This window comes from Anser cygnoides, chromosome 5 (genome assembly GCF_040182565.1).
Source record: "Anser cygnoides isolate HZ-2024a breed goose chromosome 5, Taihu_goose_T2T_genome, whole genome shotgun sequence".
Classification (NCBI taxonomy): Eukaryota; Metazoa; Chordata; class Aves; order Anseriformes; family Anatidae; genus Anser; species Anser cygnoides.
The window spans coordinates 1,318,381-1,346,001 of record NC_089877.1 but is presented as its reverse complement, the minus strand read 5'-3'; the positions used below and the strand labels follow the sequence as shown (position 1 = coordinate 1,346,001).

Sequence of the window (27,621 nt, the reverse complement as noted above, 5' to 3'; positions counted from 1 at the left end):
TTATATTTGAGACCTCTAGCCTAGATAGCATTTGCAGTAAATAGAGATCCAGAGGGATTTTTCATTTTGAGGAGTCGCCCGAAGAAGGAAAGATATGTTAGGGCAACAAGATATTTCATAAGACCTTCCAACCTTGCTGCCACTTCCCACCCATCAGTGGGTTGCAGCTCTCCCAAAGCTGAGCAGAGAACAAGGGAGCCACCGTTTTGATGCAAAAAATGTATCGATTCATCAAGAGTCTCCCATATCCATGTCTCTGCTGCTCTACAGAAGGTGTTTGCGTCAACAGCTGCTCCATGGATATGGAGAGCATGCTAGTGACAGGTTTGCCAGCCCCTGCACTTGCCACTCTTCAGGAATCACCAGTGGCAAACGCTGCCCTGTCCTTCAGCCCATCCTTCTGGCCAGCAGGTCCCAGGCGGTTCGTCCTGTACCTGCTGCCTCCAGGTAGTCTTCCTGCCCCCATGATTTAGCTCCCCCAGGAGTCCCAACACAGCCCATGCAACTCCTCTAGGACCCTTGGCCTGAGAAGTGCCCAGAAATGGCAGGGGAGCCAGGTTCTCCCCATTTCCTTCTTCTTTTTCTTGCTGTTCTTGGTCTCAATGAACGAAGTGCCATGGCATGGCATCTACCCTCTTGCACGGGACACTTCCAGAGGAGTTGCAGCCTTCACCAGATATTTTTTCCCCAAATGGAAGAGCTGAAACTTATGTGCAAGAAGGTGCTGTAAAGGAGCTACCTTATCAAGAAGATAGCCCTCGCTTTTTTCTCCCAAGGAGCTGCAAATACTCACTGGAATTGGGAGAAGCTGCTGGTTTTGGACTTGAGAAGGAACCTCATTACTCCAAACATTTTATATAGCACCACTGCCTGTATTTTTCTCATTATTCCTGTATTGAACTATCCATATTTTCTGAAGTCCATTGAAAACTGCCTGAGAAGGACATCACTGATGTGAAATGAAGTCAAGGTGAATACATGTTGGGATCTGCATATTCTCACTGTTTCATCAGGGACCACTTTGACAGCAGCCCAGACTGCCCCATCAACCCCTCCCCTGGAAGGTGATGGGCTTTCATCCTCCTGGAGTAGTGCTGCCAGCATTTCCCAGCAAAGGGAAGACCAGGAAGAAGATAGCCAAGGGGAACAACTGCTTCTGACCTGGGCCACTCTCACCATGTTAGCAGTGAGCTAGCTCTTACAATTACTCTGTAAAACCCTTGATTGGTGGCTTCCAGGAAAACAACTACTACTGAAAATAACACATGCACTTGATGTCAGACTGTCAGATTTCCCACCTACAGCATGAGGGGAAAGCACCCTGTGGACAAAATCCAGAGATTCTTCATGCCAGTCTGTAACTACGAGATCAGTCAGCTCTGACCTGAGGACATCTCTGTCTTCCGTGTTTCTTTCTCTTGCCACCAGACCTCCCACCTCTGTGCACCTCCCACATGTACACAGGGAAGGTTACTGCAGAGAAGGTGGTGGTTCCCTGGGTGCTGGCACTGCTTTAGCTGAAATAATTATGAACAGGGATTTGAGGTTTGCAGGGGCATGGCTTGGAGTCCCTTGTTCCCCAGCTGATGTTATTTGCTAGCAGTTTTCCTTATAATACCATTTCTTATTGATCTTTCAGGATATGGCCAATCTATGTCATTGACCACAGTCCCTGGTCTTTTACTTTGAAAAAGGGTATAACTAGTAAGTCTTTTTTTCCCAATACCTGCTGGGTTTAGTGTAGACCAAGAAATCTTTCTTTCCTGCATTGATCTGGACCCTGCTCATGGCAAGGAGAAGACTTGGCAAATCTTCTTGTGGTTATATTCTGCGAATATCCAAATGGGTGGAAAGATTTCAGAGCTATCTTCATGGCATTGAATTTATCTATCCATGTCATTGGGTAGAATATTACTGAAGCTTAACTAGCAGATGAAAACTTGCCTGTATGTCATCAAGTTTGCTTGGTCCAATGAAGTCCCTTTTCTTTGAGGACAAGTGCCTAGAGGTGTTCCAGGTGGATAGATCCTTAGCCTGCAAGAAAGAGAAGTTTTACCAGTAAATGCTGTTGTTGCATTTCAGGACCACCAATTGAGAATGTCTCATCAGCCCTTCCAGGGATGTTGTACATTTTAATTTCTTTTACAACAGCAAAACACTCCTGCTTTAAAGATTTTATCTTAATTTTCTGAGGTTATTAAAATCTTCCTGAGGTTAGAGAAATTTCACTTCATGAAAAAGGAAAGAGAGGCTGGGATAAAGCAGTCCTTAGAGACAGATCTGAAAGGCGACTCCTCTTCATGACATTTCCTCTCATGCAGACACTGGAGAAGGCAAGGCAGAATTTTTACTTTCTAATGTTTTCCATGTCAAATACACCAGTCTGTAGTGTTAGGTTGCAGCATTTCCCACCTCTGCACTGACAGGGTGCCAAAATTACCTTCAGGAGAAAAGATGGATTGGAAGTTGTGCCTAAACAAAGAGTAAAGGTCTTCACAGCAGGATATACATCTATCTTAGACTTTCATTTCAGATTTTTTTTTTCATAGTGCAATATTAATTAGACAGAGACAAAAAGAAACATTAAAATGCCTGCAGTTCACACATATTACATGTTTTAAAATCCATTATTCTACATTCCACATTGAGGGATAAAAAGAAAATATTGTTGTCAATTATGAAATGCTAAAGATAGCTCTATACTTTTTAAATGAACAATGATAAAAGCCTTGAAAAATTCCCTTTGATGTGAATGGAGTCTTCAGCATTTTGAAATACAATAAGATGGATTAATTGCTACTCATTAGGCAGCAAGTTGGGACAGCTTTGAATGCGCATTCTCTTCTTGGCATTAGCTATTGCCTGGCTGAAATAGCCAGCTTTTGTATTTACTCCTGTCTTCTCTAATAATAAGCAAATTGGAGATCAGGGCTAGAAACACTGAAGTGCTCTCTATCTTTTGTCCAGAACAATTGTATATTTTCATGATTTGTTTATCTTTTTTGAGCTACAGCTAATTATTGCAAAGGTTACTTGAATCAATACAAGATCTGAGCAGAAATAACATCTGCAAAATTGCTTATTAGGAAACTATTTTATGTTAGTGTTACTGTAATACTCATTTTGTGAGCCAATTGTTGTTTCTTCTCTTCTGACATATTTTTCTCCTTACAGAAGTTTTTTATTTTAAATATTCATACAGGTTTTAGGCCTGCTTGAATTAATATTGTGTTCTGTTGTGCATAATTTTCCTCAGACTGTCTTAGATTTTTTTTCCAAAGTCATAGACAACACGGTATTCAAAGCCCCATTTATCATTCTAGGCTAACAGTTTTTATTTTTGCTGGGGAACTAGTTTGAACTGATCAATTTATGTTGGATTAAAGGAAAGTCAAACATAAATCCCTTTGTGCTTGTCATGTAGAACTCTTATTTCACATGGGGCTTTTATGGATATTAAGAATTATAATTGGATGATACTGGAGTATTATTCCTACCTAACTTAACTATGTATTTTACATTCCAAAACTAATGGGTGAAAAGTAAAACTCAAGGGCCTGATTCATTAAAAGTTATGTAGTCTCCTTCCATTAGGTTCTTAGAGCTTACCCCTTCCAAAAACAAAGTGTTTGCAACTGTAGCCAGAAGCAGTTGGCTAAAACAAGAGGCAGATCCTGATCTCCATTACAGTGATGACTTTTAGGGATTTAGTGAAACTACTCCAGATTTTCATTGATTGCACTGTAAATCCTTCTCAGTAACATCACCAATTACGTACCACAGCATAGAAGACTTTTATAAGGAGAGGGGAAGACAGCAGTTGAAGAGTGCAGCCTGTTACTTACTACAGCATCATTCCTGGGCAGCAGCAATCCCATCAGAGCTCATAAATTAAGTAGGGTCAAGCCTGGGCAGGGCCAGATGGGACCTATCCAAGGAATACCTTAAGCCCCGGCAGGATTTAATGATTCAGTGGGAGATATTGTCCCCTCATAGCCCCTGCTGAACACAATCATGGTGCTCTGCAGCACACTGGGCCAAACTTATTTTATGTACAGCAGAATAAAACTCAATGACCAGAAAAGATTTATTCCAGCTTCACACAGCAGCACAAGTGAGCAAAACCAAATCCTTTCTGTCTCGGACAAGATAGGAAATCAAAGTCTTAACTATTTGCGGTCATTGAAAATCCCACAACGTTCCTGTCTAGTGTAGGGGTGTTAACCCATTTGTCCTGGCCAAATTCCAACCTGGGTAATTACTGTAATCTGCCTGTTTAAATTACCCCTGCCGTTTTAATTGGATATATTACTTCTCTTGCCACCTAAACTGTGATGTAATACCATTGTGTGTTATTAATCAGTTACCAAGTTTCATCCCAGAAGCGGCACATTGCAGTGACAGGTGGAAAGTCATTCCCTGCTGGTTACACGCGCTCTCCACAGCATAAAAAAAGCCCAGTATATTTGTTTTTTTAAGTCACAGACAAGCTGATATTTCAGTTCAAATAAACAGCTTCAAAATGTGGTTTTCCGATTTCTTTTTGAAGACTGTGAAGTCTGCCTTATTATACAAGCACAGGCCACCACCTTGCAGCTCTACAAAACGTTCCTGGAGCTGAAAGTGCTTTGTGCTAGTAGAAGTCAGTACCTTTTTAAGCATTTGCATTTGATTTTGAACTGGATTTCTTCCACGTTTCAATGTAAGTTAAAACTACTTTTAGAAAAATGGTCTTCTGACTATGCATAGGTTCCTAAGCCTACAAAAGGTGAAACTTCCCTTTGATGCATGTTGACTGAGTATCTTGATGTTCAGCAGAGCTGGCAGATTTGTCGCCACTGGGAAGTTCTATAAGAGTCTGTGAAACTCATGAAGACTAGCCCTCCTGCAAGGGCTGTGTTGCTAAGCAGTCACCTATCTATTTTTGCTTTTTCTCCATCCTCCTAAAATGTAATCAAAAGACTGAATGAGTGGCCATCACAAAATGCAGAACATTCTTAGATGAAAAGCAGCAATTGCCAAGAGAGGAACATCCCTTCTCACATCACAAAACAGCAGATATTTCCTCCCTCCCCAAATCCGTGTCACTGTTCCTGAAGTCAAGGCACATCAGACTTACTGCTATTAGAGGATAAGAGCTTCACAGGACAGCTTAAGCATTGCAGCTCCTGTGAAAAGAAAGTATGGAGTTCACATAACAAAATACAGGGGAAAAGACACAGAAAGGCCTGATGGAGCTACTATCTCCATAGTCTGTGCCAGTTATTGCTTAAGGACATCCCCCCCTTTCTCATGTGTTCATGACAGGGGGTCCTTCTGCCCATGCAGGATGGTAGCGAGGTTGGCTTCCTTGGAGTGCTGCGTGGATCTCAGGACATTGCCACCTCTTAACGCCTGCCAAGGCAATTTTTAGCCCCGTGGTCTGCAGGCATCTGAAGACAGTCAGTAAAGCATCCTGTGCCAAACCTCTGTTGCACACCCTCCCATCCTGGGGCGGGCAGGGGTGGGTGCCAGCAGCAGGCAGGGTCAGAGCTGACATGCAGCCCTTACCAAGTGAGATGGTGATAGAAGGGAAACCTACAGGTTGGTGAAGCGGCCAAGTTTTGATCACACACAGCAACAGGACAGAAGCTGCTCTGTAGATGCATCATCAGCTGCAGTGTGGTGCTCCCGAGGTTTAGACAGGTCAGAAAGCAGCATCCTGCTCTGCCGTGCAGGAAGCTCCCAAGGGCCTGCCAATCTTACTACTGCTGTAAGCAGATCGCGCTTGAGACTCTCCCCTTGTGAGGTGCAGAGGGCATGCTGCTGGCAGCAGCTACTCCCCTGCTCCACCTGCCGCTCTCCTGGGCAAGCGGGCGCCAGGCTGAAGCCCATGGAGGCCCCCGTGTCCCAGCTCAGGGAAACAAGCACAGCAGCGATCCCCTGCACTCACTGTCTGCAGCTTTCACACGGGGAGGTGGCATCATTTACGCCCAGAGTTCTGCAGATTTTTTTTTTCCTTTTAATGAATCAGTCCCTAGGTGAAAATAATGCATTTGTTTAAACCTAGTATTTAATGTTGAGCAAGCTGCTCTTCCTTTGTCTCTTACTATTTTGTTCTTATTTTGCTAAAAATTTGCTATTCTACACAAGCATTTTAATAAACTGTTTGTTGTTGTACCCAGGTAACAAGCATGGTAAGTATTTTAACTAAACCAAGTATTATGTACCTTAGCTGTGCTTGGCAGAATTTTTGGCTAGCTTTTCTTGTACTTTCAGCCTGTGCTGTTTCTAAAGGAGCTATTCAAAGGAAGAACTGCTCACCTATAGTACTACTACATATAAGCTTTAGAGGGAGCGTATGTGCAAAGTCATATACTGTATATAAGAGCATGCATCTCTTGCCAGCATGCTTGCTACTTTGCTTGTAAAATAAAACCAGACAACCAAAAAAATCCTTGCTTAATATTGCTTGTGTTCCTTCATTCTAAGTCATGTACCTAAATATTAGCACATATTAATCCAGTATTTCCAGATGAGGAACCGCACTTTACCAGATAGTAACAGTCTGTTGTTTACTTATTTTACCTGACCTAAAATACCCACTTAATTAACCCTGTTGCATTAAGAGGCTTTCCTTTTCTATTCTGTGATCATACATGATTGGCAGTGACTAGGACTCCGAACGCTGCTCTAATACAAGTAATCAATAACAACCCATCTTTTCCTAAACTTGTTCATATATGCTTGAAAACAGCAGAAATTTTATGGCTGGTTTTCTTTGGGAACACTTTATATTAGTGAAGCACCACAATTGGAAATTTAAAATGTAATTTGTATTTTTGTGATCTAATATTTAAAATATTTGTTGTAAAACAGACTCGGAAATGTGTCTAAACCTGTAAGCATTAAGATAAGTCTGTCATTGTTTACAGTCAGTTGCAGTTCTGTGTTCTCATTTTACTATGTAATACTAAAGGCAAACTTCTCTTAGATCTAAATGATAGAGCTCAAATCTCAGTGATCCCTGTCCTGCAAGCAGAGCCTTAGCAGCAGATTGTGTTTACTCCAGCATGATTTAAAATCAGCAGAATTTGCCCAGATAAATAAGTGGGCAGCAGTTTGCTCTCCCAGAGCCTTCTGCATGTTGGCAGAGCAGACTGTGAGAATTCAGGTCTACCATGCATGTCTGAGAGGAGGTTTTGCCTTGAGGTAGTTTGAGTGTTAGCCTCCGTGCTGTATTTTTTTTCCTGCATGGTTTGTTATTTTTGCATTTTCCGTGTGGCTTTTTAAGTTTTTAGTTACGTGCTTGTAGCTGCAGTTATTTAACATCATTTGTTGTGCCAAATGTTTTAAGACTCCATGTAATTGTCATATTAAAGGATCAGACAGCAAAGGACAAAGCACTCCAGCACATGGCAGCAATGTCATCAGCTCAGATAGTCTCAGCTACTGCTATTCACAACAAGCTGGGCCTGCCAGGAATTCCCCGTCCTACATTTCCTGGGGCACCTGGGGTAAGTTGTTAGCTGAGTCCCAAAAAAATCCCTATATTCTCTAACACTGTTCAGTAGAAAACTAAGGTTGAATGAATAGATTAATGCTTTCACTTGCCTTTGCAAAAGGAATCATGCTTGTTCAGAAACAACCAAAATCTTTCAACAGAGAAAACAATTGTGGGTCTGTTTGTTTGTTTTTCCTCTTTCAGTTTTGGCCGGGCATGATTCAAACAGGGCAGCCTGGATCCTCGCAAGAGTAAGTCTCGAAATTAAAGTATGTTTCTGTATGCAGCATGGGGCTGGCTTCTACACTTTGCTGCCAGAGGATATTGATGAGGCACTAATTTGTGAATTTTTCTAAAACGAAGGAAAAGGTAGTTGTAGGGAAAGGAAGAGCCCTACAGTGATGTGAACTCACATTTGAAAAGTTGTAAGGGATCGCAGTCCTCACAACTGAGGCTAAATCCCTAATGCTCACACTCCTTTTTCTCTCTTTGCATGATAAGATGCAATGATGATGCCAGGGAAGCAACTAATAAGGTTTTGCCTGTGAATAGGTTTCCAGCACAGATACCTCCACCCTCATTTAAATATCTAAGCAGTACTGGAGACAAGGGGGACTTACTTTCCTGCAGGGCAGATGATGACCTGTTAGTGGTTGATGGGGTCACTGCCCCTTGGTAGCAACAGCACTTTACAGGGGAAGCCTTCGGGCGACCATCACGTGTCACATTTTTAGCCCTGCAGCAGTCTCTGGAGCAACATCTGCCAGCCTTATTCTTCAAGTTGTCCCCACCTTATTTCCTTGAGGTCCATGGGAAAGAGTCTTTGTGCCCCAGTCCTTCAATGTCCTCTGGATTTATTGGGAGGTAAAGCAATCTCCACCCGTGTCTGCGTCAATACTTGCAGCTGGCAGGTTAGGTTTTCCACTGCATGACTGAGTGCAGATAAGCTTCTCACTTACATGTTGGGTGTAATTCTCATGCCCCGTCTCTTGCTATTGACTATTTATTGTTTGTCTGTTAAATATTCTATCTAAGGAGGAGATATGTTTGTGGGTAAAGCTCATTAACTGTGTATGTGACTGTAATGGAATTTACTGTAGATGGCATGGTGTATGATTTTTGTGTAACTATTTATTCCAGTGTAAAGCCATTCGTTCAGCAGGCCTATCCTATACAGCCATCAGTCACAGCTCCCATTTCAGGTAATTCATTCATTTATAGTCACCTTTTAAAAGACGTGAATTGTGTCCTGGATGTGATGTATTAATTCCTGACGTGGACAGAGCCACTACTCCGTATCTATGGCCCCAGTAGCCAAACCAAAGACGAGTCCCAGACAGCTACCAATGTCCTAGTACCTGGTTATATATGAGGGAAAATCAGTGGGTCTGGGATATTTTGTGTTTGTTTTTACATTTTAGACAGGAAGCACTCGTATGTAAGTGATATATGATCTCTAGTCAGCATTTCATATTGTAGGAAAATGCTACGGTAAAACAAGAATAGTAGGATGCTTGTTTATATTTTAATAGCTAAATCTTACTTCCATCTGTAACAAGAATAAGCTTTCATTATTTTAAATTGAGGCAAAAAACTAGTCCAGAACCATTTATGTTTAACGTTAAGTATAGGACACATCTGTGCATCTGGTTGTTGATAACTCTTTACCCCCTGAAAAAGTTCGGGTCTGCCTGGTACCACTTTGATAGGTGCTTAATGTTTGTTGTGACTTCCTTTGCTCAAACCAATCAAGCTTTTCTATGGCTACTTCCATACTCCTTTTCCCATGTTTGTTTCATGCATAATTTCAGGAAAGTGTATTACTTCTTTGTAGATGACAATTAACTTTACATCTCCCTTGCCAAAACTACACCATGCTTCTGACTCTGACCTGCAGTTTTCTGACACTTTCATACTTTTTATTTTCTAACTTCCTGCTATACAATACTTATACAATACCATACAATAGTTATAACTATCTTTCTGCATCCTTGATTATTTCCTTTCTCTTGATATTCCTTACTTATTAAATTGTTCTCTATGTCAGACATTTAGAATCATCATCTTTTATTCTTCTATGTTTTCTTTCAAAATAGGATTGTTAGTATTTCAAAACCAGCCAAAAATCATACATAGTTTTTCCGTCATTAGAATTCCTGTTCACGTCTAACCAGTCACTTTTGTAATTCCCTGCTTCACACAAGCCTCAAACCTTCATTGCCTAAATTTGAGGTTTGGAGCCAGCTCCCAAACTCCCGCTGCGAGATATGGGCATATCCACTATCTGTGACCTCTCCCTGCTTCTCAAACCAGTTAAGGTTCATCTTGGTTTTCTAACCTTTCTTGTGCCTGTGTCTCTCCCAAGATCAGTTTCTGCCTTTCAGCCACAGCTTTTCTCTTCTTCCTTTGCTGTTTTGTTTCCTTCTCATCTGATTTTCCACAATGAGAAGCAAGAGATAGCATTTATTCATTCTCTTGAGGTGAATTAGAAATTGTGGTTAACATCCCTTCTCTCTCTAGATCATGTCATTCCCTCTTTATTATCAATTTAAAATTTTCTTTTTAGAGTATGATTCAGCTCTCTACAGTAATTATTTATTATTATATGTAATATAATGATGCCTAAAAGCTCCAAAAGAAGTCAAGGACCCAATGTGCAAATACATAGTAAGAGACAGTCCCTGCACTGGGAAGCTTGTACTCTAAATAGCAGAGAGAGGACTTGAGAGTGGCAGGAGAAACAGGCAAAAAGAGAGGTGATTTACTTGTAACATGGCACATTAGGAGCCAGAAATGGAGGCTCGTTCTCCTGACTCCCAAGGCAGTAATATCTCCTCTGAGTCTTGCTGCCTGTTTCCAAGGAAGGGTCAGCTGTAAGTCTGTGTGAAGTTTCTATAAATCTCTGCAATCTAGTATATAATTTAAACAAAAATTCTATGATTAGTTACAAGCCCTAGGAAACAAAGCAGCAGATCTTTTAATTAAACCAGTTTTAGCTTACTCTGTTGGGACCTTGTTTTCTACTTTTTGTTTTTCCTATTTTAAGTCTCTGAATTCTTGTTAAAATTAATATAAATGACCAATGGGCTACATGGGTGATTCCTGATTATATTTAATTCAGACATTTTAAACTGAGGAACAATCAACTTCTTCATGAAAATGGTTTCTTTGCTTTAGGATTTGAGCCTACGTCAGCTCCAGCTCCCTCGGTCCCTGCATGGCAAGGCCGATCGATTGGTACAACCAAGCTCAGGCTGGTGGAGTTTTCAGCTTTCCTTGAACAGCAGAGGGATCCTGAATCAGTGAGTGTTGCTCTCGCGTCCACTCAGCTTTAGCTTTTCTCACTTGCTTCCCACTCTGAGTATGTTTTCTAGGGCTAAGCCTGATGGAATACACCTAGTATTTCTGTGTTCATCATTGTTCGGTGTAATATTCCTTTCACCGTGATACCACATTTTCCTTTCTCACCCTTTCTTCATTTGCTGAAGGGAGAGGCCTCTCTGAAAGCAGACATGGTTCACTATGCCTCATTGTTAATCTACTTTAGCAGTTGTACCAAATTACGTCATGCTTTTGGTAATAATTCAGTAACTAAACTATAAGTTACAACATAATCTGTTTCCTAACAAACAAAATCAAGGGCTTGCATAGAAAATATGCATGGCCTTTTAAAAACCTGACATTAGGGTTATCCTCTGGGTATCTTTAGGACAGTCCTTTTTGGTTCAAGCCTTCCAAGCATATACCATTCGTCTGTATCACTTCCTTTTTTTTTTTTTAACGTTACCTGTCTAAATGTTCTATCATTGAGTCTTGATCTTGTGCCTTAAGGCCCAATCCAAGGTTTTGATGTTTTATTTTAGTTTAGTTTAGTTTGGTTGTTTGTTTTTTGCTTTGTTTTCTTTTTTTCTGTTTTTCTTTTTTGTTTTCCTTTGTGCTTTTTTGAGGAAGGTTTTGTTTTTGATTTGTTTTTCAGTCTTCATACTGTACCTGCAAGGGCAGTTTGTGAAGTTGGCTGTAATTTTTTTTTTCTACTCTAGCTAGCTTTGAACCTTGATATTAATCATGATATGTTTACCACAGACATTTGTGAGTAGCCTAGCACTGTTTCTACAGTGTCACAAAAAAATCAAAAGAGCTTCTTTCAGCTTGAACCTGGATTTTTATTGACATAACTGCTGAAAAGCAAATAATGGCATGAATGGGTGATATAGACAGGCCATTCTTGTTCAGATTTCTGGTAAAATACAGTAGCTTGGAGCAGAGAGAAGCTATCGCTTGCTCTTTATAATTAAGTACTGGAAACCATAGCATTTATGGGCTCTGGCCAGAGGTGTTATCCAGCAACTGTTTGCCCTGCATAATGGAGACCAGAGACATAGCCCAGAAACCTTGCAACAGGGGAATGCTCCTGGCAGAGAAACATCCCAGCAAAAATACACCATATCTCCACTATTCATATACTAAATATGTGGTGGTGTGCTGGGTTGCTGAATGTCCCATTTTGCCAGGTTCAATTAACTTTGTGGAAGGAGGTGTTTGGCAGAAGGTACCATTTCCTCAGTTCCTGCCCAGTGGTTCAGTACTGCGTGGTTTCCCTGAGACCCCGCTGCCACCAGGCAGCTCCTGGGGCCCCCATGCCCACACTCCCCCAGTAGCCCTGACTCCTGTGGGCCGCTCCAAGCAGACTGCTACTGCAGTCACCCCTGGGTCAAGTGCCTTCCCAGAGATGAAGACACCTGCACCCACTCTATTCTCATCATGGTTGTTTCTTCTAGTGTGTAAATTTACTACACTGAGTGTTTCTCATGTACCTTATGCACATCCCCTCTTCCTACTGTGTCATTGGCCAGACTTCCCCACACTCCCTGGCTGCAAAGCCCTGTGTCATCATCCATGGCCACAGCATTGTGGGTGGCCTTGGCAGAAGTTCAAGCAGGACCTGCACCAACCTCCCTCTGTCCTGCCAGTTTCAGCTTAGCGTCCTCCAGGCTAAGCCACAGCTGGAACACCTTCTCCACCCGAGCCCCAATTTCATCCAGACAGTGGCTTGTGCTTCCTGTGAACATGACATCCAGGTTTTCTCATTGGGCAGCCTTATCGAAATGCAGCTTTCAGAGCCCATGCCTCAGTGACCCATGTAACATGCCCACTGATTTGTGGGTGCTGCCATACCCATGTTGCCACATGCCAGGACACTACATGTGTGCCTCCAGCGTATTGGTAAGGCAGGATGTAGCCATGTAATACTCCATGTTACTGCACTGCATGTAAATGAAAAAGCAGTTCATTGTATTTTGACTGAAGGTTTTGCCAGGGCCTAAGTATGCCACCTAACAATCCTTTTTCTGTAGGTTTTTATAATGTAATGCTGTTTACAAAATGTATGGGCTTATATAGTGTAGGTCCTCTTTGTGTCTTCATAACAAAAGAGAGCAAATGAAGGAGTTCAGTGAACAATTAATGTTTACATCTTACCCTCTGAGAAGAATCTCCCTCAAAACAAGTACTCTCCCACCAGATAATATGTGATCACCAGTGGCGCTGCCGGTGTCTGTGACATGAAAACAGCTGAATGGCCCAGGTAGATTGGCAACAGGACTGACCAGCAGTGAGTGGACGATGCTGTTGGGGAACAGGAGGTGCCGCTGAGCTGGTGCTTGTGTGCAGTGCATGGGGCTGGCAGCTGGGGGCATGCTGGGGTTCTCATTTCTCAGGCAGGTGCAGACTGTGGGGAAGGCAGCGCTTCCACATGTGTGGCAAAGGAGGGGTGGGGGCCTGAACAGAAAACCCAGCATGGCCCCATAAATGCTGTAAAGCCATTCTTGGAGTAAACTAATACTATTTGGAATTCCTCAGGGTGCAGGGAGGTCCACCAGCACTTGTCTCAGCTTGCAAGCATAACTGCTGCAAAACCCATTTTGTAAATGTGGGAGGTTTACTAAAGAAGCAGAAGCGTGAAACTACACAGACTCGTTTTTTAAAAACTCAGAGTCTTAAATGTTGTAACATTGCAAAAATAAGGCACAAAGAAAATTCAATTCCCTGTCGTGTATGAATCCCCATGCAGGTCATTTTCTATCCCTGCACTACAGGCGCCAGGGGGAGCTGAGGACTGAGCCCCCCTTGGGCAGTGCATCACTGTCACTGCCTGGGGAAGGGGAGGCGGGGTGGGGACGGGGGCACCCAGGGCCAGGCAGGGGAGACGTCCCTGCAGTGCCATCTTCCCACTGACTGTGCTGCAGCACTGCAGACATATTCCCTGGCTTCTGGTTACCCCATGCTATACTCTTCAGCTTAATTGTTTAGCTCCAGTTGAATAAGTTTGATTATTTAGATATGGTTCTAAACAAGGACATAGGGAAAAAAACACAACAAGGCAACACAAATGGTTCCTGGGGCAAACATAGAATGGTGCTGGCTGGAGAGGCACTGGGCAGAGGTGCAGGAGCACCTCTGCTCCTGTCTGCAGGACTGCCCCAAGTGGCCCTGCCTCCCTTCAGCCTGCCCCTTCCCCAGCCAGGGACTTTTCCAGCAGCCACCAAAAGCCATGAGAGCTAGCCCAAGGCTTGTTTAGCACTGTTGCAGAAAATACGAATTCTGAGTGTAGTTCTACACATCTTTGTGTCAGTGAAACATTTTATTGCAGATAAGGTTTGCACAGCATAGAATGGATTTTTCCATTACTTTTTAAATAATAAAATCAGCAAGCCCAGCAAGGTGCATGTTTCACACAATCTGTGTATGAAGCTGTGTACACATGCTGTGGTCACAGCATCTCCTGTACACCTTTGTGCCTTTGCTGACCTCAGAGATGAACGTGAAAAAAGCATTCTCATTTGTCTTCTGAAGAAAGATGGACGTATGTTCATTACACTTCTGACTTTAAACAGGAAGTGACATAGTATTATTTTGATCAAATGCATTTCCAACATTTTATTAAGAAAAAGACAATTCCTCCTTTCTCCAACCCACAGCCAGGCCAGAAAGCCTGATAGTAGTGGTGGCAAAAAGACCGATTCCACTTTAAAACGTAACCTGGAAGTTCACTGAAAGAGGATTATTTGACATAGTACCTTGGGCCAGGACTCGATGACCCTGGGAGCCCCTTGCAGCCTATATTCCTGTACAGCAATTAGAAATTCAGGTCTGTCTGCCCATGCTGACTCCCAGCAAATTCAATGGGGCTGTGCATGGACGTAAAGGTCCGCCCACAGAGAATTCATGGTAGAAGTGGGGCATTAAACATTTCTGGGGTTCTTCCAATGGCAACCGGTGTTTAAAAGTACAAAAGCCCCTCAATGTCAGGCAGTTATGTTAATTTAGAGTGGGCATTCTGGTGGGTCAGAAATGTGCTCTGTAGAGTCCTGTCACTTTTTGAGGGCTGTTGACTTCTTTCCCTTGCCTAGCCACAAAATTGCTCCATTTACAAAAGAAAAAAATACAGAAAGGAAATAATAAGCACCCCTCACTGTAACTCTGCATGGCAGTGGATCATCTGGAAAGACATAAGATGGCACAGTTGCAAAGTCTTGGAATACTGATTCTGCAGTTAAGGATGGGTAAAATTACGCCTCTTACATGAAAATCAATTCAGTTTACAAATGTCAAGCTGTATTTTCCTTTTGTGGCATTTAGTGCTCAATCACAGTTCTTAAATGGTGCTTAGAAGCTGCCCTTGTACATCCAAGCACCAGTGTTCCTTCCTTTTAGCTACCTTTCATTATTGCCAATCCTATATAACTATATTCTCAACCAATTAACGAATTTATTTACCGATCTGTTGCTTTGAAGGCAGGTTTTATTTAAAGGGGGCTTTCCATTTTTACTGTAGTAGTTCTGTGAAATTTCAGGACAAATGCTTAATAGAAGTATTCCCATGTTCCCCAACAAATCCAAACTGAGCGTGCAAGCAGATTAGAAGGGATCTAGGCAATCACCTGTTACACAAGTAGCTATAACATTCAAAGACTAGCACTGAAAAGATGATAATACCAGTTTCTCCTAAATACATTAAATCCTGCTTTCCCATCAGGAAGAAAAACAACCTTGCCACCACCCAACAAAAAAGCCCTTTTTCTCTCTCCCTCTTAGAAGTTTTGCACTCTTGCTGCTGCATTCGAGTACAAGCACTTCAGACAGCTTTATATCTAAAATATCTTAGGCCTGTAAAGAACACAGCTGATGGGCCTTTTCAGTATTAACCTTCCTAACCACGCTGTCACATTGTGTTAGGTCCAAATTTCGAAATGTATTTTGAAAAGTGGTGAAGAAATAAAATATTCTTTATGTTTTAATTCAGGTTTTATTGTTGTAAAATGGCTTTGTGAGCCCAGAGAGAATTGTGCCTGAGAACCAGAAAGTGAAAGCAATTGCGAAAGAGCCATAAAAACAGCCTGCCATTATTAGCCAAATGCAGTAAAATTCACCAAAGTTAATCAAACCACCTAAGTGATGAAAAGTGAATGAGATCTTTTCAAAAGAAACCCTCCATTTTTGAACAATATCAATTGTTAAAAGCATTGTTTATCCCTTCTTTATTCCCCATGAGCAATTCAGCTTTTCAGCCATAAGGAAGCCTTGGTTAGCATCTTTGTGCTGTAAAGGAAGAGGAAGCAAAGCCACACTTGCATGAATGACTTGGAGGGGCAGATTCAGGATTTTAGGTCATTTAAATCTAAAATCCGATGAATTTTAACAAAATGCAAGTGTCATTTCTTTTGCAGTGCTGGGGAACTGCACAGTGTCCCTGGGCAGCGAACGTCAAACCCTGGAAAGCGTTCATCCTTGGGTATGTGTGCTTGGAAGTGCCAGTAAACCACTTAGGGGGGGGTCCAGACTTGGAACTGCAGCATTGCAGCAGTGCTCCCCGCTGGTGCCATTCCCAGAGGACCTCACGGAGACATGCTGGGTGGCCAGGGCCAGCTCCCCAACCCCGGTGCTTCAAGGGAGGGTACTGGGTTGAAAATGCTTGCTGTGGGCAGAGGGACTGAAGTCTGCTCACGCTAAGCACTGAGGATGGGTGGAAAGACCGCGGGAGCCTGACTGTATTCACTTCCTTTCTCAAAATCCACCACTGCTGCTGCTGCTGAAAACTTCCCAGCAAAATGAAAAGTGCTGCTTTAGCAGAAGCGCAGAGGAGCCGTGGCAGCAGCACTGTGAGCACCCTCTGCTGGGCCCCATGCCACCGCCACTCCCCAGCCCTGCCCACCTCACTTACCCGAAGCCCGGGAGGTGAAAGGAGCTGCGACATTAGCTGCACGAGGCTGCATGGGACCTGGGCTGGTCCAGGGAGCTTTGAGATTGCACAAATGTGTCCTGCAGGAGGGCACAGCATCCCCACAGGCTGCCCTGCCTGCACGCTGATCCCCTCACCTCCGTCCTTGCACTTGCCCTGGCATTGCGCCCAGCCACGTTGCTGCCCACCCTGCTCTCAGTTCCTTCCCCTGCAGTTCCCCAAAATTGAAAAGAAGTTGGGAAGTGTCCTCCTGTGGCTGATCTGCGATGCAGAGTTTAATTACATGTTCCCATGTTCGTTTTTTCCTGCTTCATTCAGTGTAGATGTAATGGCCCTTCTTTGATATGCAGCTATTCAGCAGTTTGTTTTCGTCTGTTGAAATTTGTGGCCCTGTGCCCTGCTTGCTGAGCACTGTCTGAACTCCTCCAAACAGAATTAATAATTTTCCCCAGTTGCGTTTCACAGATGTGTTGGTGCAGTAATTTTTTAGATGAAGGGGTACTATTGCTCACATCTGACAAACCAAGAAGTTCAGGTGCAAAAGAATGAATGGGCCACTGATTTTGAGGGTCCACTTTGTTTTGTCATGAGCCTGATTTTTCCAAATACTTAGCATTATTGAGAGCTTCCTATATTCAGGCATAATTTTCCCATCTGAGCACTCAGCATTTCTGCAATTGGGACCATGGGGTCTCAAATCAGGCAGGCCAGAACTGAAGGATGCATCTTCACTGCTGCAGGAATGCTGATGAAAACATGAGCGCCTTGCCCAACCAGCAAGTCCCAGTTCCACACTGGGACTCCAGTGGCAGTGGCTGGGAATTGCTGGGCAACATTAATCTGTTAGTGCTGGGGACTGCCCTGCCTCTTCTGCAGCTTTCTGCCTCGCTCAGCTCCTACCTCCCCTTGTCTGCAACTAGAAAACTGTCCAAGGTCTTTCACGGCACATTCCTAAATCAGTCCCTGAGCAGATCTAGACAGGAGACTGAATGGGTGGATGTCCTTGAAAAACTAGGGAGACTATTCAGTTGTATCTTCACATACAAGTACAGGGTGGTCAACTGACGTTTCTCATGGAAATGTTAAAACCATTTACAACAGAATTGGTAAAGACTCCAGTTACAGTATTAGAATATTATAAATGTAAGTCCCAGTCTGCTTCAGTGGAGGACAACAGCAATGGCAATGAAATAGTCAGTTACTAGTGTTTTGGTAGAAATAAGAAAAATTGTTGGCAGAGCAACTGATTTTCTTACATCAGCAGGAAATTTACATGATACAGCCAGACAGCAGAGCTGCATCTGGGTAGGGTACAGGTTACAGTAGCACATAGACTGCTGATGTACCAGTGACTGTTTTTTAATCAGTCTGTCCCACCTGGTTCCTTCTTCCTCCAAAAGTACAGTTGCTTCACAGGCAGCAGCATGTTTTTAGAGGAATGGACCAGAACCACTGCCCAGGGCCTGGCACTTGAGCATTTTCTCTCAGCTCAAGCTGCCCGTCTGCCTTCCCCTGGGCATCTGGGCTGAGCTGCAGCACAGCCCAGTGAGTGAGGTGCTATTAAGCCACATGGCTCAGGCATGGCAGCCATGTCCCCATCCCGCTTGGCCACCCCGCGAGTGTGCACTGCAGCAGGGTGAGCACAGAAGTGGTCACAGCACCCAGCTGCTGCAGGGATGAGTCCCAGGCACGTGCCTGAGCGTCGCGGGTGAGTAATGCTGTGCCAGCGGGTGCAGCCCTCTTGCAGCCTGCGTCCTGTGCTCATGAGTGGGTCAGCCCAGCAGGAGTCCCCACTGAGGGACTTAGGCCACCTTAGGCCACCTGCCTTCCACCTTGCTCCTCATCCCTGGCATCCAGCCTCAGCAGGGCCCGGGGAGCAACTTGCCCTGTGTATGCTGCTCAGGGTGGTTTTGTAGGGCCTCACAGCCCCAAGAGACAGGAGCAGCGAGGGAGTGAGCGTCCCAGCACCTCTGCGTGCCCAGCTCACCTGTGCCAGGGCATGGGACAGTTGGCTTCACATGTCTGCACCTCAGCCACAGTTTAATAAAACTTGTTCCTCTACGGGTTTGGCATTAGCTCCATGGGTGTAGGGAAGCGCAGGATGCAGCAGAGAGAGCTGTAGCAATTTGCAAATCTTCATTTCACAGACCAGAATGGCTGTTGCCTTAGAATATAAGTGCAAAATTTGTGAGGAGCTGTTACAGCTATATACACAGGCTAATAAAACAAATGTAGGTGATTTGTCTTTGTTCTGCTCCAGCTTAAATGCATGCATCCCCTGCCATTGGCAATTTGTCTTGGTTCTTTTAAATTCCTAAGTGGATTATATATATTTTTTTCATGGTATTATTTGACAACAGTCATATTTCATGGCTTTACTGCATTCTTTGGATAGTTAGAATTTTTTAAGGAAGGGAGCTCAGTAAGAGGCGGCCATCTCCAGGGCATGTTGTGTAATGCAGATGCTGAAGACAAAGTAGCTGAAAATGTTCTTTGTACGTTTTTATGTAGTTTTTATCTTCAGAAAATACAGGATTTGACCTATGGTGGTTTACAGCAGCTGAAGCACGTTATTGCTCCAATGCCGGATGGAAATCCTTGAAATGCTACGGCATGAGTAAATTCCTCAGCACCTAATATACTTCAGTGACGGCAATACAGAGTCTAAAACAACAGTGAATTCTGACTATAATGAGGATGTTTTTAAGCTTTTCAAACACTAATGGGCTCAAAAATAAAGGCATACAGCTTAGCTTATTTGCTTCTGTTTTCATATAAATTCCTGTCATGAAATGTGTTTGTATGAGAACTATAGGGATCGTTTCAGTACCCTTTTACCCTGCTTTTAATATATTATCATTTATTAGTTTGTAGAGACGTGCCATATCTAATTAGGTTAGTAATGATTGTACTTAGTATAGGAACTGCAGCAACATAAGGAGAAAATCACACATTGCGATATCAAAACAAACATTTCCATCCTAAGAATGTCGTCAGGTGATGTCATACCCTCTGTCCTACTGTACCCGTTCAGAAATTTTGCTGCAGCAGCATCTGGTGCTTTGGCAAGCTCAGCAGACAACTGTGGTAGCTTTACAGCTGCTTTTAACTCTGCTTTTATATTGAAACAGCATAAAGACGTCTTGATCTGCTCTGTGTTCCTATAAACGTGATTGCTTTTACTGGAGTTTGGATACCGAGAAAATCATACATTTTCCTGGTTTGCGACATAAGGTACAACATGTGAATTACCTTCGGAATTTGTACTTGCCGATCTGTACAATGCTGCTTGCCCTTCCTCATTCACCCCACAGCAACATTTGGGCCTGAGAGAGAGAGAGACACCTTCTGGGGGAGGACACTTGCCTGGGCACAGGAGAACCTGAGATGTCAGTTCCATTCCAATAAAAATGGCTTTATTTGTACAAGCTGGAGCAACTCCAGCAGAGAAGATTGAGAGAAAACAATCTCAAAATAAGTAATAACCTGGTAGTTAGTTTTGTGTTTTTTCAAGCCCTTGTTCTGAACAAGGGAGAGCAGAGATGGTTTGGAGCATCTCACATCCCCAGGGAGAGCGCTCCTAGGCAGGTTAAAGGTTTGCAGGGGAAGGAAAATGTTTTGGTTTAATTTTTATCAGGGAAGGCTGAAGTGCTTACCCCCACCAGGAGAATTCTCATCATTCTCCTTGGGAAACAGAGAGATGTTCACCTGACCACAGTGAGGCTTCCATCAATGACCATGTCATGTGACTCAGCGCATGCCCCATTTGCCTGCATTTTGCTCGTGGCTAGCCTAGAAGAACAACACAAGCAGGTTTCTGGAGTCTGTTTTGTTGTTTTGTGGCAGCTCCCACGTATATGGGATACCAATGCATTTTACTGAGATCTAAGTTTGTCAGTAGGCAGCGAGAAACATAAGAAATGTCCAGCATGACTTTTCATCATTTAGTCACAGTACTGCAAGCTAAATATGTGACAACAGTGTCAAAAAAAAAAGTTGTAGCCATGATACTTTTCATATGAGTTTGCATTTTTTTTTCAAGTTAAAATGTCTCCTATATCCACTTTTGCCACTACTGCGTAAAGTAAAATGCTAAATCTGACCGCAGCCACTGTTATGATAATCATTTGTGGTTACCAGCCAGGTCAATGACTTCTGGTATCCCTGTGTAAATGATCAGCTCACAAGCTAGACCAGTGCCCGCATTCATGGGCATATTCAGTCCTGCACATATGCATTCAGTTCCCCATCCATGCATTTATTTCTCTGCCATACACACTTTGCCCCTCATGGTAGAAATAGCTTCTTTGGACTAGTTCTGTCCCTTTTAGACTCAGTGTGCCCTAAGCAAAGGCTTAGTTTTCTGCTTGTGTACAAAAGAAGCTTGGATGACATTATTTTGAAAGAGGAAAGTCTGTGCAACTGGTGTTCACATATTTGATGAATTGAACTCAAGACTTGCTTTTGCAAACACCTTTACACAGTGTTATACTTTCCTTTTTCCTTTCACAAAATGAAAAAATAAATAAAACCATGTAAAAAGCACAGACCATATCTCACTGTTGGCTACAAACAGGGATGAGTGTTCCCTGATTCTTTCACTGTGCTAGATTATTTTTAAATAGATTTCAGTTTAATTTCCTAAGTACAGAAATCTTACTAGTCTATTTCCTTGTCCCCAGAGTTTTGGACATCTGCTAGGGAAGACTCTGCTTACACCAAAGGAAGGCTCTGAGTGGATGTCCAATTAATTTAGATTTGTCATTTCAATTTGTTCATTCGGCAGGTATATTGTAAACAAAATAGCTTAAATGAGGTCTGCTTTGGGGTTTTAAATATTTTATTTGTGCTTACCAGTTGGGAATTGCCCTTTATATATAGCATCTGTTCAATATGACAGGGTTTTCTAGTGTTCGTTGACTGCATATCAGTTTTCCTTTAATTGAGTTAGCAAAATGTTTTGCGATCTGCATAGGTAAAAACTCCAATGTTTAATCATGCCTCTCTCGAGCTTTTTCAGTCTGCTTGTGTGATGCTGGGAGCTGCTGGTTGACGTGTGGAGGGGCTTCGCGGTTCACCTCCCGTTTGCATTTTAGGTGCTAAAAGGTGCTCTCATCTTGGGGAAATGGCAGCCCCTATGACCATACTGGACTCAGTGGGGAGCTGCCATGGACTCCACTAGGCCAAGGATTTGCCCCCAGACAGGAAAAGGTGCTGAGGTGATTCCTGTGATTATAATGAGGTGCAGTGGGATGAAGCTAAGAAATAGGGAAATGGAAGCAGAATGCATTTTGGCACAGATAGTTGTCAGTGGAGCTCACTCCTGAGGGAAGTGGTAAAGGTTGGCTTTTTAATATTACAGGGGTGAAAATACTGGAGGGCATACAGCAACGTCCACTTCTATAGTAACAGCAACACAGACTGACTGGCCTTCTCATTACTGTCATTCTTGGGTTAAAAGAAACTCCCTTCCCCTTTTTGTTAAGCGCTGTTAGCATATGCTATAGATAGAGGTTTGCTGGTTTTTTTTAGTAGACAAACAGGAAGTGTATAGGTGCAGGATATGTGGCACTAGCAGAAATCTAGGCTCTGAGGACAGGGGATATTAAAAGGCATGGCCTGAAGAGGCAGAAACAGGCTTTCCTCTAGAGCATATCCATCTTATTATGCTCTGCGAAAGGGCTCTTTATCGCCTTGCTGCCGCTGGGTCTCTCAGTGTAAATTACTCCCTTGAAGATGGCCATGTTCTGTGGTTTGCAGTAGAGACACAGGTTTTTTGATGTTGACCCTTGCTCACAAGGGGCTATTCCACAGTCACTACAGTTGTTCATGGAAATCATACTGCAGAAAATCATAGTCCCAAAGGTAATGTGCAAGTCATTTAATCCATCAAAGCATGCTACCTTCTGCAGGAACACACGCAGACCCATGGCTTAATAAACCTCTGTTCTCTTCATACAGCACTGATTTTCCTGTTTCTTTCTTGCAGTACAATAAACACCTCTTCGTACACATTGGACACGTCAACCATTCTTACAGTGATCCATTGCTTGAATCGGTGGACATTCGTCAGATTTATGACAAATTTCCTGAAAAGAAGGGCGGTCTAAAGGAATTGTTTGGGAAGGGGCCCCAAAACGCTTTCTTCCTCGTAAAATTCTGGGTGAGTAAGATGTAACATGGAGAACCTCTCTTCTCAATAAGGTCTGAGTTTAGTATGTAGCACCCTTCGGGGTGCTCATGAAAATTTCTTCTGTTGTCATTTGAAAGTGCAAAGCTGTATATCCTGGTAGGTCACTGGCCCAAAGCCACTCTTGTTGGCAGCTCCACAAGACGTCTGTGTTGCAGACAACATGCAAGGACAGATGCGTGCCTCAACTGTGCTTGACACAGCTGCTGGGCAGGAACGAACAGGTAAAGAGAGCCCTTGTTTGTAAATGGGGAACTGCCATCTAGTGGTCCAAGACCAACCAGAGAAGCAGCGGAGACTGCTTTTTAGTGTTTCTATTGTTGAACTCTTGCCAAATGCAAATAATACAAGTATCAGTTCTGAGATCAGCTCACACTTTCACAGACAGGACCAAGTAGGAACTGAACTAAGTGTGCAGTAGGATCACATGCTTGGGAGGGTTCCTGGATTTTTTTTAGCAATTTTTTTTTTGGTTGCTGGAGCACATCTGTTTTCCCCTTGCCTATTTGTTAGTGAGCCATGGGACTCTGCTCCAAAAGTTATTATCTATTCATATGAGTTGCAACCAGGAGCGAAAAAAAAAAAATTGAATGGAAGGCTGAGATGTTGGACAATATCTGATCTAGTTCTGATAATTTTCATTGATACACCAAATCTGCTTTGTTGCACTTGCAAAACCACATGGTGGTGATGTTACAGGTTCATCCAAGAGGATTGTCAAATCTCCAAGCTGGACCTTATGTTTCCACTGAAACTTTTTCTACTCATGGATTTGCTAGGGACCTTTTTTATGATATACTCTTTTTCATACTGGCAGTTATCAGCTAAATATTTTAAATTTGACTTTTAAAGCTTCAGTGAGGGGGCAATATGTAGGGACTAATTACAGAGTGGAGAGGTTGATGCTGAAACCAGAAAAGGTTGATCTGGTAGCACTGCTTATGATTAGGTTTCCTGGTGTTTGTCGTTTTCAGTGAAAGTTTATCTGTGTGGCCTGAATACTGTCCAATTTGTACATATCCCAGACTTCACATCTTGCCAAGTTTCTGTGGCACCAGATATGGGAACTGAGAATGAGGGAGACTCTTTTCTCAAATCTGGATGCAGAAGAGATAAACCACTGAGCAGGAGCTGTGCTGGACTGCGAAAGAAATCCACTGAGAAATTCATGGGGCTTAAAATTGGGAATGGGAGCTGTAGAATGAGTGCTTGAGGGCTGGCTGAACAAAGAGACCAAAAACAGCACACAGTGGAGAACTGGAAACAAGCACAACAGAAACCAGAAGCCAAGGCAGGTGAGAACATAGGGTCAAAAAGAGGTAGGGAGTGGGAAGAGGGAGCATTTGGGATAAGAAGCCTGTGGGAGAATGTAGGGATGAAGGCACAGAGACAAGTATGCAAGAGCTGGGAACTGGACAAGCATAAGGGCACAAGAAATCTGGCTGCAGAGGAACAGAGCTTGGAGGTAAGTGTCTGTAACCACTCAGTACCTTTCCTTGCAATTCTTGGGCTTGAACCAAGAACTCTCACCAATATACTTTGCATAATAAGTACTAGTGAAACCCACTGGCAAAATGAACCTCACCTTGCCTGCCTGTTCTCAGCTCACAGAGAATGACAAGCTGCAGACTACATTAGACACGGAAACAGCAGAGATCTGTGTTGCATTCACTGATGTATTGTATGTTCTGCTTCTTTGCTGTGTGGAAACTGATTTTCAGCTGTGCTGAATGCTCAAAGAGATGTGTCCAAAGCCAGCAGAAAGCTTCTTTGGATCATTAATGTCTGTGATGTGCTCATGGCTTTATTTAAGTACCAGCCTTCTTTACTTGATCTCCTACAAGCAGTGCACCCCTTTAACCCTCTTGCCTCAGTTCCCCAGCTGTAATATGGGGGTGATGCCATCCCTTCACTTTAGGTGGTCATTGAGAAATGAAACTCACTGACATTTCTTAAGAAAAAAAGGTAATGCCATGAAGAAAACCTTTATCAAATTAATAATTCTGTGTTCAGCACAGATTTTTGAGTAGTGTGCAGGAAATAGAGACTGGGCCACACTGAATAATGCAAATAAACAGAAATAATGCGTAGTTGCTCAGTGGGCGAGTGTGCAGTTGTGTAGCTAAAGATCATGATGCAGTTCAGCAGTCAGGATGTACAGGCAACTTCAATCTAACATTTCCTAATCTCACCGTGCCTTCCAACTTAATGGTCTTTTAATACAATTTTGTTATTATTTTGTTATTATTTTTGTTATTATTATATTATTATATATTATTATACTATTAGCTTAGAGATTAAAAAACATACAGTGCTAACATCCTTCTGACTTATATATTAGAAATGTGGTGGGAATGCCTTCCTAAGCTATGGCCTTAAAATAGGCTAGTGGATTTTCTTTCTCTTTGAGCACGCCAAGGCAGAGGGAGGGTGACAGGGGCAGTGCTTGGGAGCAGCAAGGATCATGATGAATGCTCCTCTAGAAATAGACTTCACACCAGTTGCCCCCACAGCTAGAAAAATATATATAGGAAAAATATAAGATGGCTCTCTAATTAGTCATGAGAATCAGATCCTAAACTGTCAGCTCACTGTCCTTCTCTTAATTTCTTTCACCCCAATGGGACATTTCTTCAGGGAAAAAAAAAAAAAAAAGGACACTTGCCATTTTTCTGGGAAGCCTTGAGAAACGGTTCTAAAACAGTCTATTACCAGTGTAAAGCTGGCAAATGTTGGCAGTCTTTTTGACTCTTTTAGTAACTTCCAGTTTATTAATGAGAAAACAGATTAAACTCTGTATCTTTGTCCTTTCTTTTAAATTCAGTATCCACTTCTGAAGCAGTATCCACTCCCTCTGTACCACACACTACCTCCTCTTACTATGAACATTCAACTTCTCCCAGGTTCTGTTCATTGCTTTGCTTCTTCACAATATCCTCCCTCACCCTGTATTTAACTGTGTCTTCCTTTCCATCATGTTTATTGTCTTCTCCCTTTATTACCATTTAACTATTGGTAGTTTGCTCAGCACTGTAAGCTACTGAGTGCACCCTAGCAATCAGTGTCCAGTGACACTCCAGGTTTTGGTGGAATTTGATTGTAATGTGAGTAAAAGAGGAATAGGAATTTCTGTTGGGTAAATAAGTACGGGTGGGAAAGCACTGCAAGGGGACTCAGCAAAGAAAACCAGGGACTATGAGTAAAAGGAGTTAAAGGTTACAGTAGGAAGCAGTCAGATGTTGCTGCATGTGGAAATGTAAAAGCAAAGGTGAGGGTTTGATGCCAGAAGGGGTGGTGAGCCTGTAAACAGATTTAAAGAGAAGTTGGCACATCCTTGGGGATGGCAAAAAGGACATTCTGTTTTGTCATGAAATCTAGTGTGCAAAAGAAAGCTGGGAAACAGAAAGACCAGAAAGGAACACTCGCATTGAGGATGACCAAGGCAGAAAGTAGCTTAGCTCTGGTAACTGGAAAGAATATTCTTCTTGCTCTTTCCCATGTAATTCTGCTCAAGGCTTCTCAGCAGCACATGTGCCTTTCAGTTCTCCTTGTGCTAAAGGTAAAAAGGTACACACCTTTTACAAACTGAAAGGTCTGAGATCTTGCAAGAAGACATTTGGCAACTGTGGAGTTGACTTTGCAAAGTATTACAGGTATTGAATACAAAGCAAAGCTGTTCTGCTTTGCAGCGGTTTAATGATTCATTCCAATTGTATTTACTGTGAGATACAGCCAGATGCTGGCAATGGGTATGCTTCATCCCACACTTTGGGACCTCCTCCTACCTACCTGTGCAGAAGGTATAAAAGGAAAAGTCTTCTCTATTTACACCACCCCATAACCAACCTCACAGCCCTGCTAAGCAATTTCCAGGTCCTTGTCTTGTACCTTGAGTGCAGTGAATCGTCTTCTGTTTATCGCAGGCAGTCACTGGGAACCAGTGCAGGGAAGGCAGTCACCTGAGAGACAGGCTTTTATTTACCATGTTATGCACTCAGTACAGTGAGTAAATAAGGAACAACATAGCAACACTGTGGCACAGGAAATGTATGTGACACGATGATATGAAACTGGAGATTACAGGGATATAAAACTAAAACCAAAATAAGTGTTCTTAAATAAATGTGGAAGTTATCTCCAGAACACTGACAAGGAATTCAGACAAGGTTTCAGAGTATCTGCAGATGAAACCTTTGTCTGGGTGCAGGTTGAGTGTACAATCCTGTTTCATTAACATTGTCACTAACAAAATAATTCCAATCTATGTAAAATAAGCAGGTGTGATTTGTGCCATCTGATCTTAATCTGAGTGAGGTCAATATACCTGTTGGTTGGTTTGTGCTTGAACTGTTTTTTTTTGTGGCTTGTGAAAAGCCCTCAAAGTTTTCTGGTCTTTGACTTTCTCATCAGCCTATCTAAAAGCTAAATCAACATATGTTGCCTCTGTTGGTTTCTTTCAATGGTTAACCTTCCACTCATACCATTTTCTAGTGCTGTTTCTAATGCTTATCTGTTTCTAATGCTTATTCTGATTTTCTGATATTTTATTTCTGATATTCTAATGCTTATTCTGTTTCTAACACTTAGCTGCTACTATCCATAAATTATCTAGCACTAAATATTATACTTACACTCTTGAAAGAGGAAAAAAGTAAATGCTGGATCACACCTCCAGCTTTGTACCAAAATAAAACATTATTGCTGGCCTCG

General features: G+C 42.7%; 1 protein-coding gene across 11 annotated transcripts in view; it reads left to right on the top strand.

Annotated features, from left to right (window-relative positions):
- Positions 1 to 27,621, top strand: part of TEAD1 (TEA domain transcription factor 1) — a 160,557-nt gene that overhangs the window by 117,980 nt on the left and 14,956 nt on the right. For 5 of the 11 annotated variants that reach the window (XM_066997603.1, XM_066997604.1, XM_066997602.1 and 2 more), the window contains 6 exons: positions 6,165 to 6,176; positions 7,362 to 7,496; positions 7,688 to 7,734; positions 8,624 to 8,685; positions 10,661 to 10,785; positions 22,711 to 22,884. In XM_066997603.1, coding sequence (XP_066853704.1) covers positions 6,165 to 6,176; positions 7,362 to 7,496; positions 7,688 to 7,734; positions 8,624 to 8,685; positions 10,661 to 10,785; positions 22,711 to 22,884 — 555 coding nt within the window. The remainder of the gene's footprint in view (positions 1 to 6,164; positions 6,177 to 7,361; positions 7,497 to 7,687; positions 7,735 to 8,623; positions 8,686 to 10,660; positions 10,786 to 22,710; positions 22,885 to 27,621) is intronic. The other 6 variants (XM_066997605.1, XM_048070076.2, XM_066997607.1 and 3 more) reach the window with 2 other exon arrangements.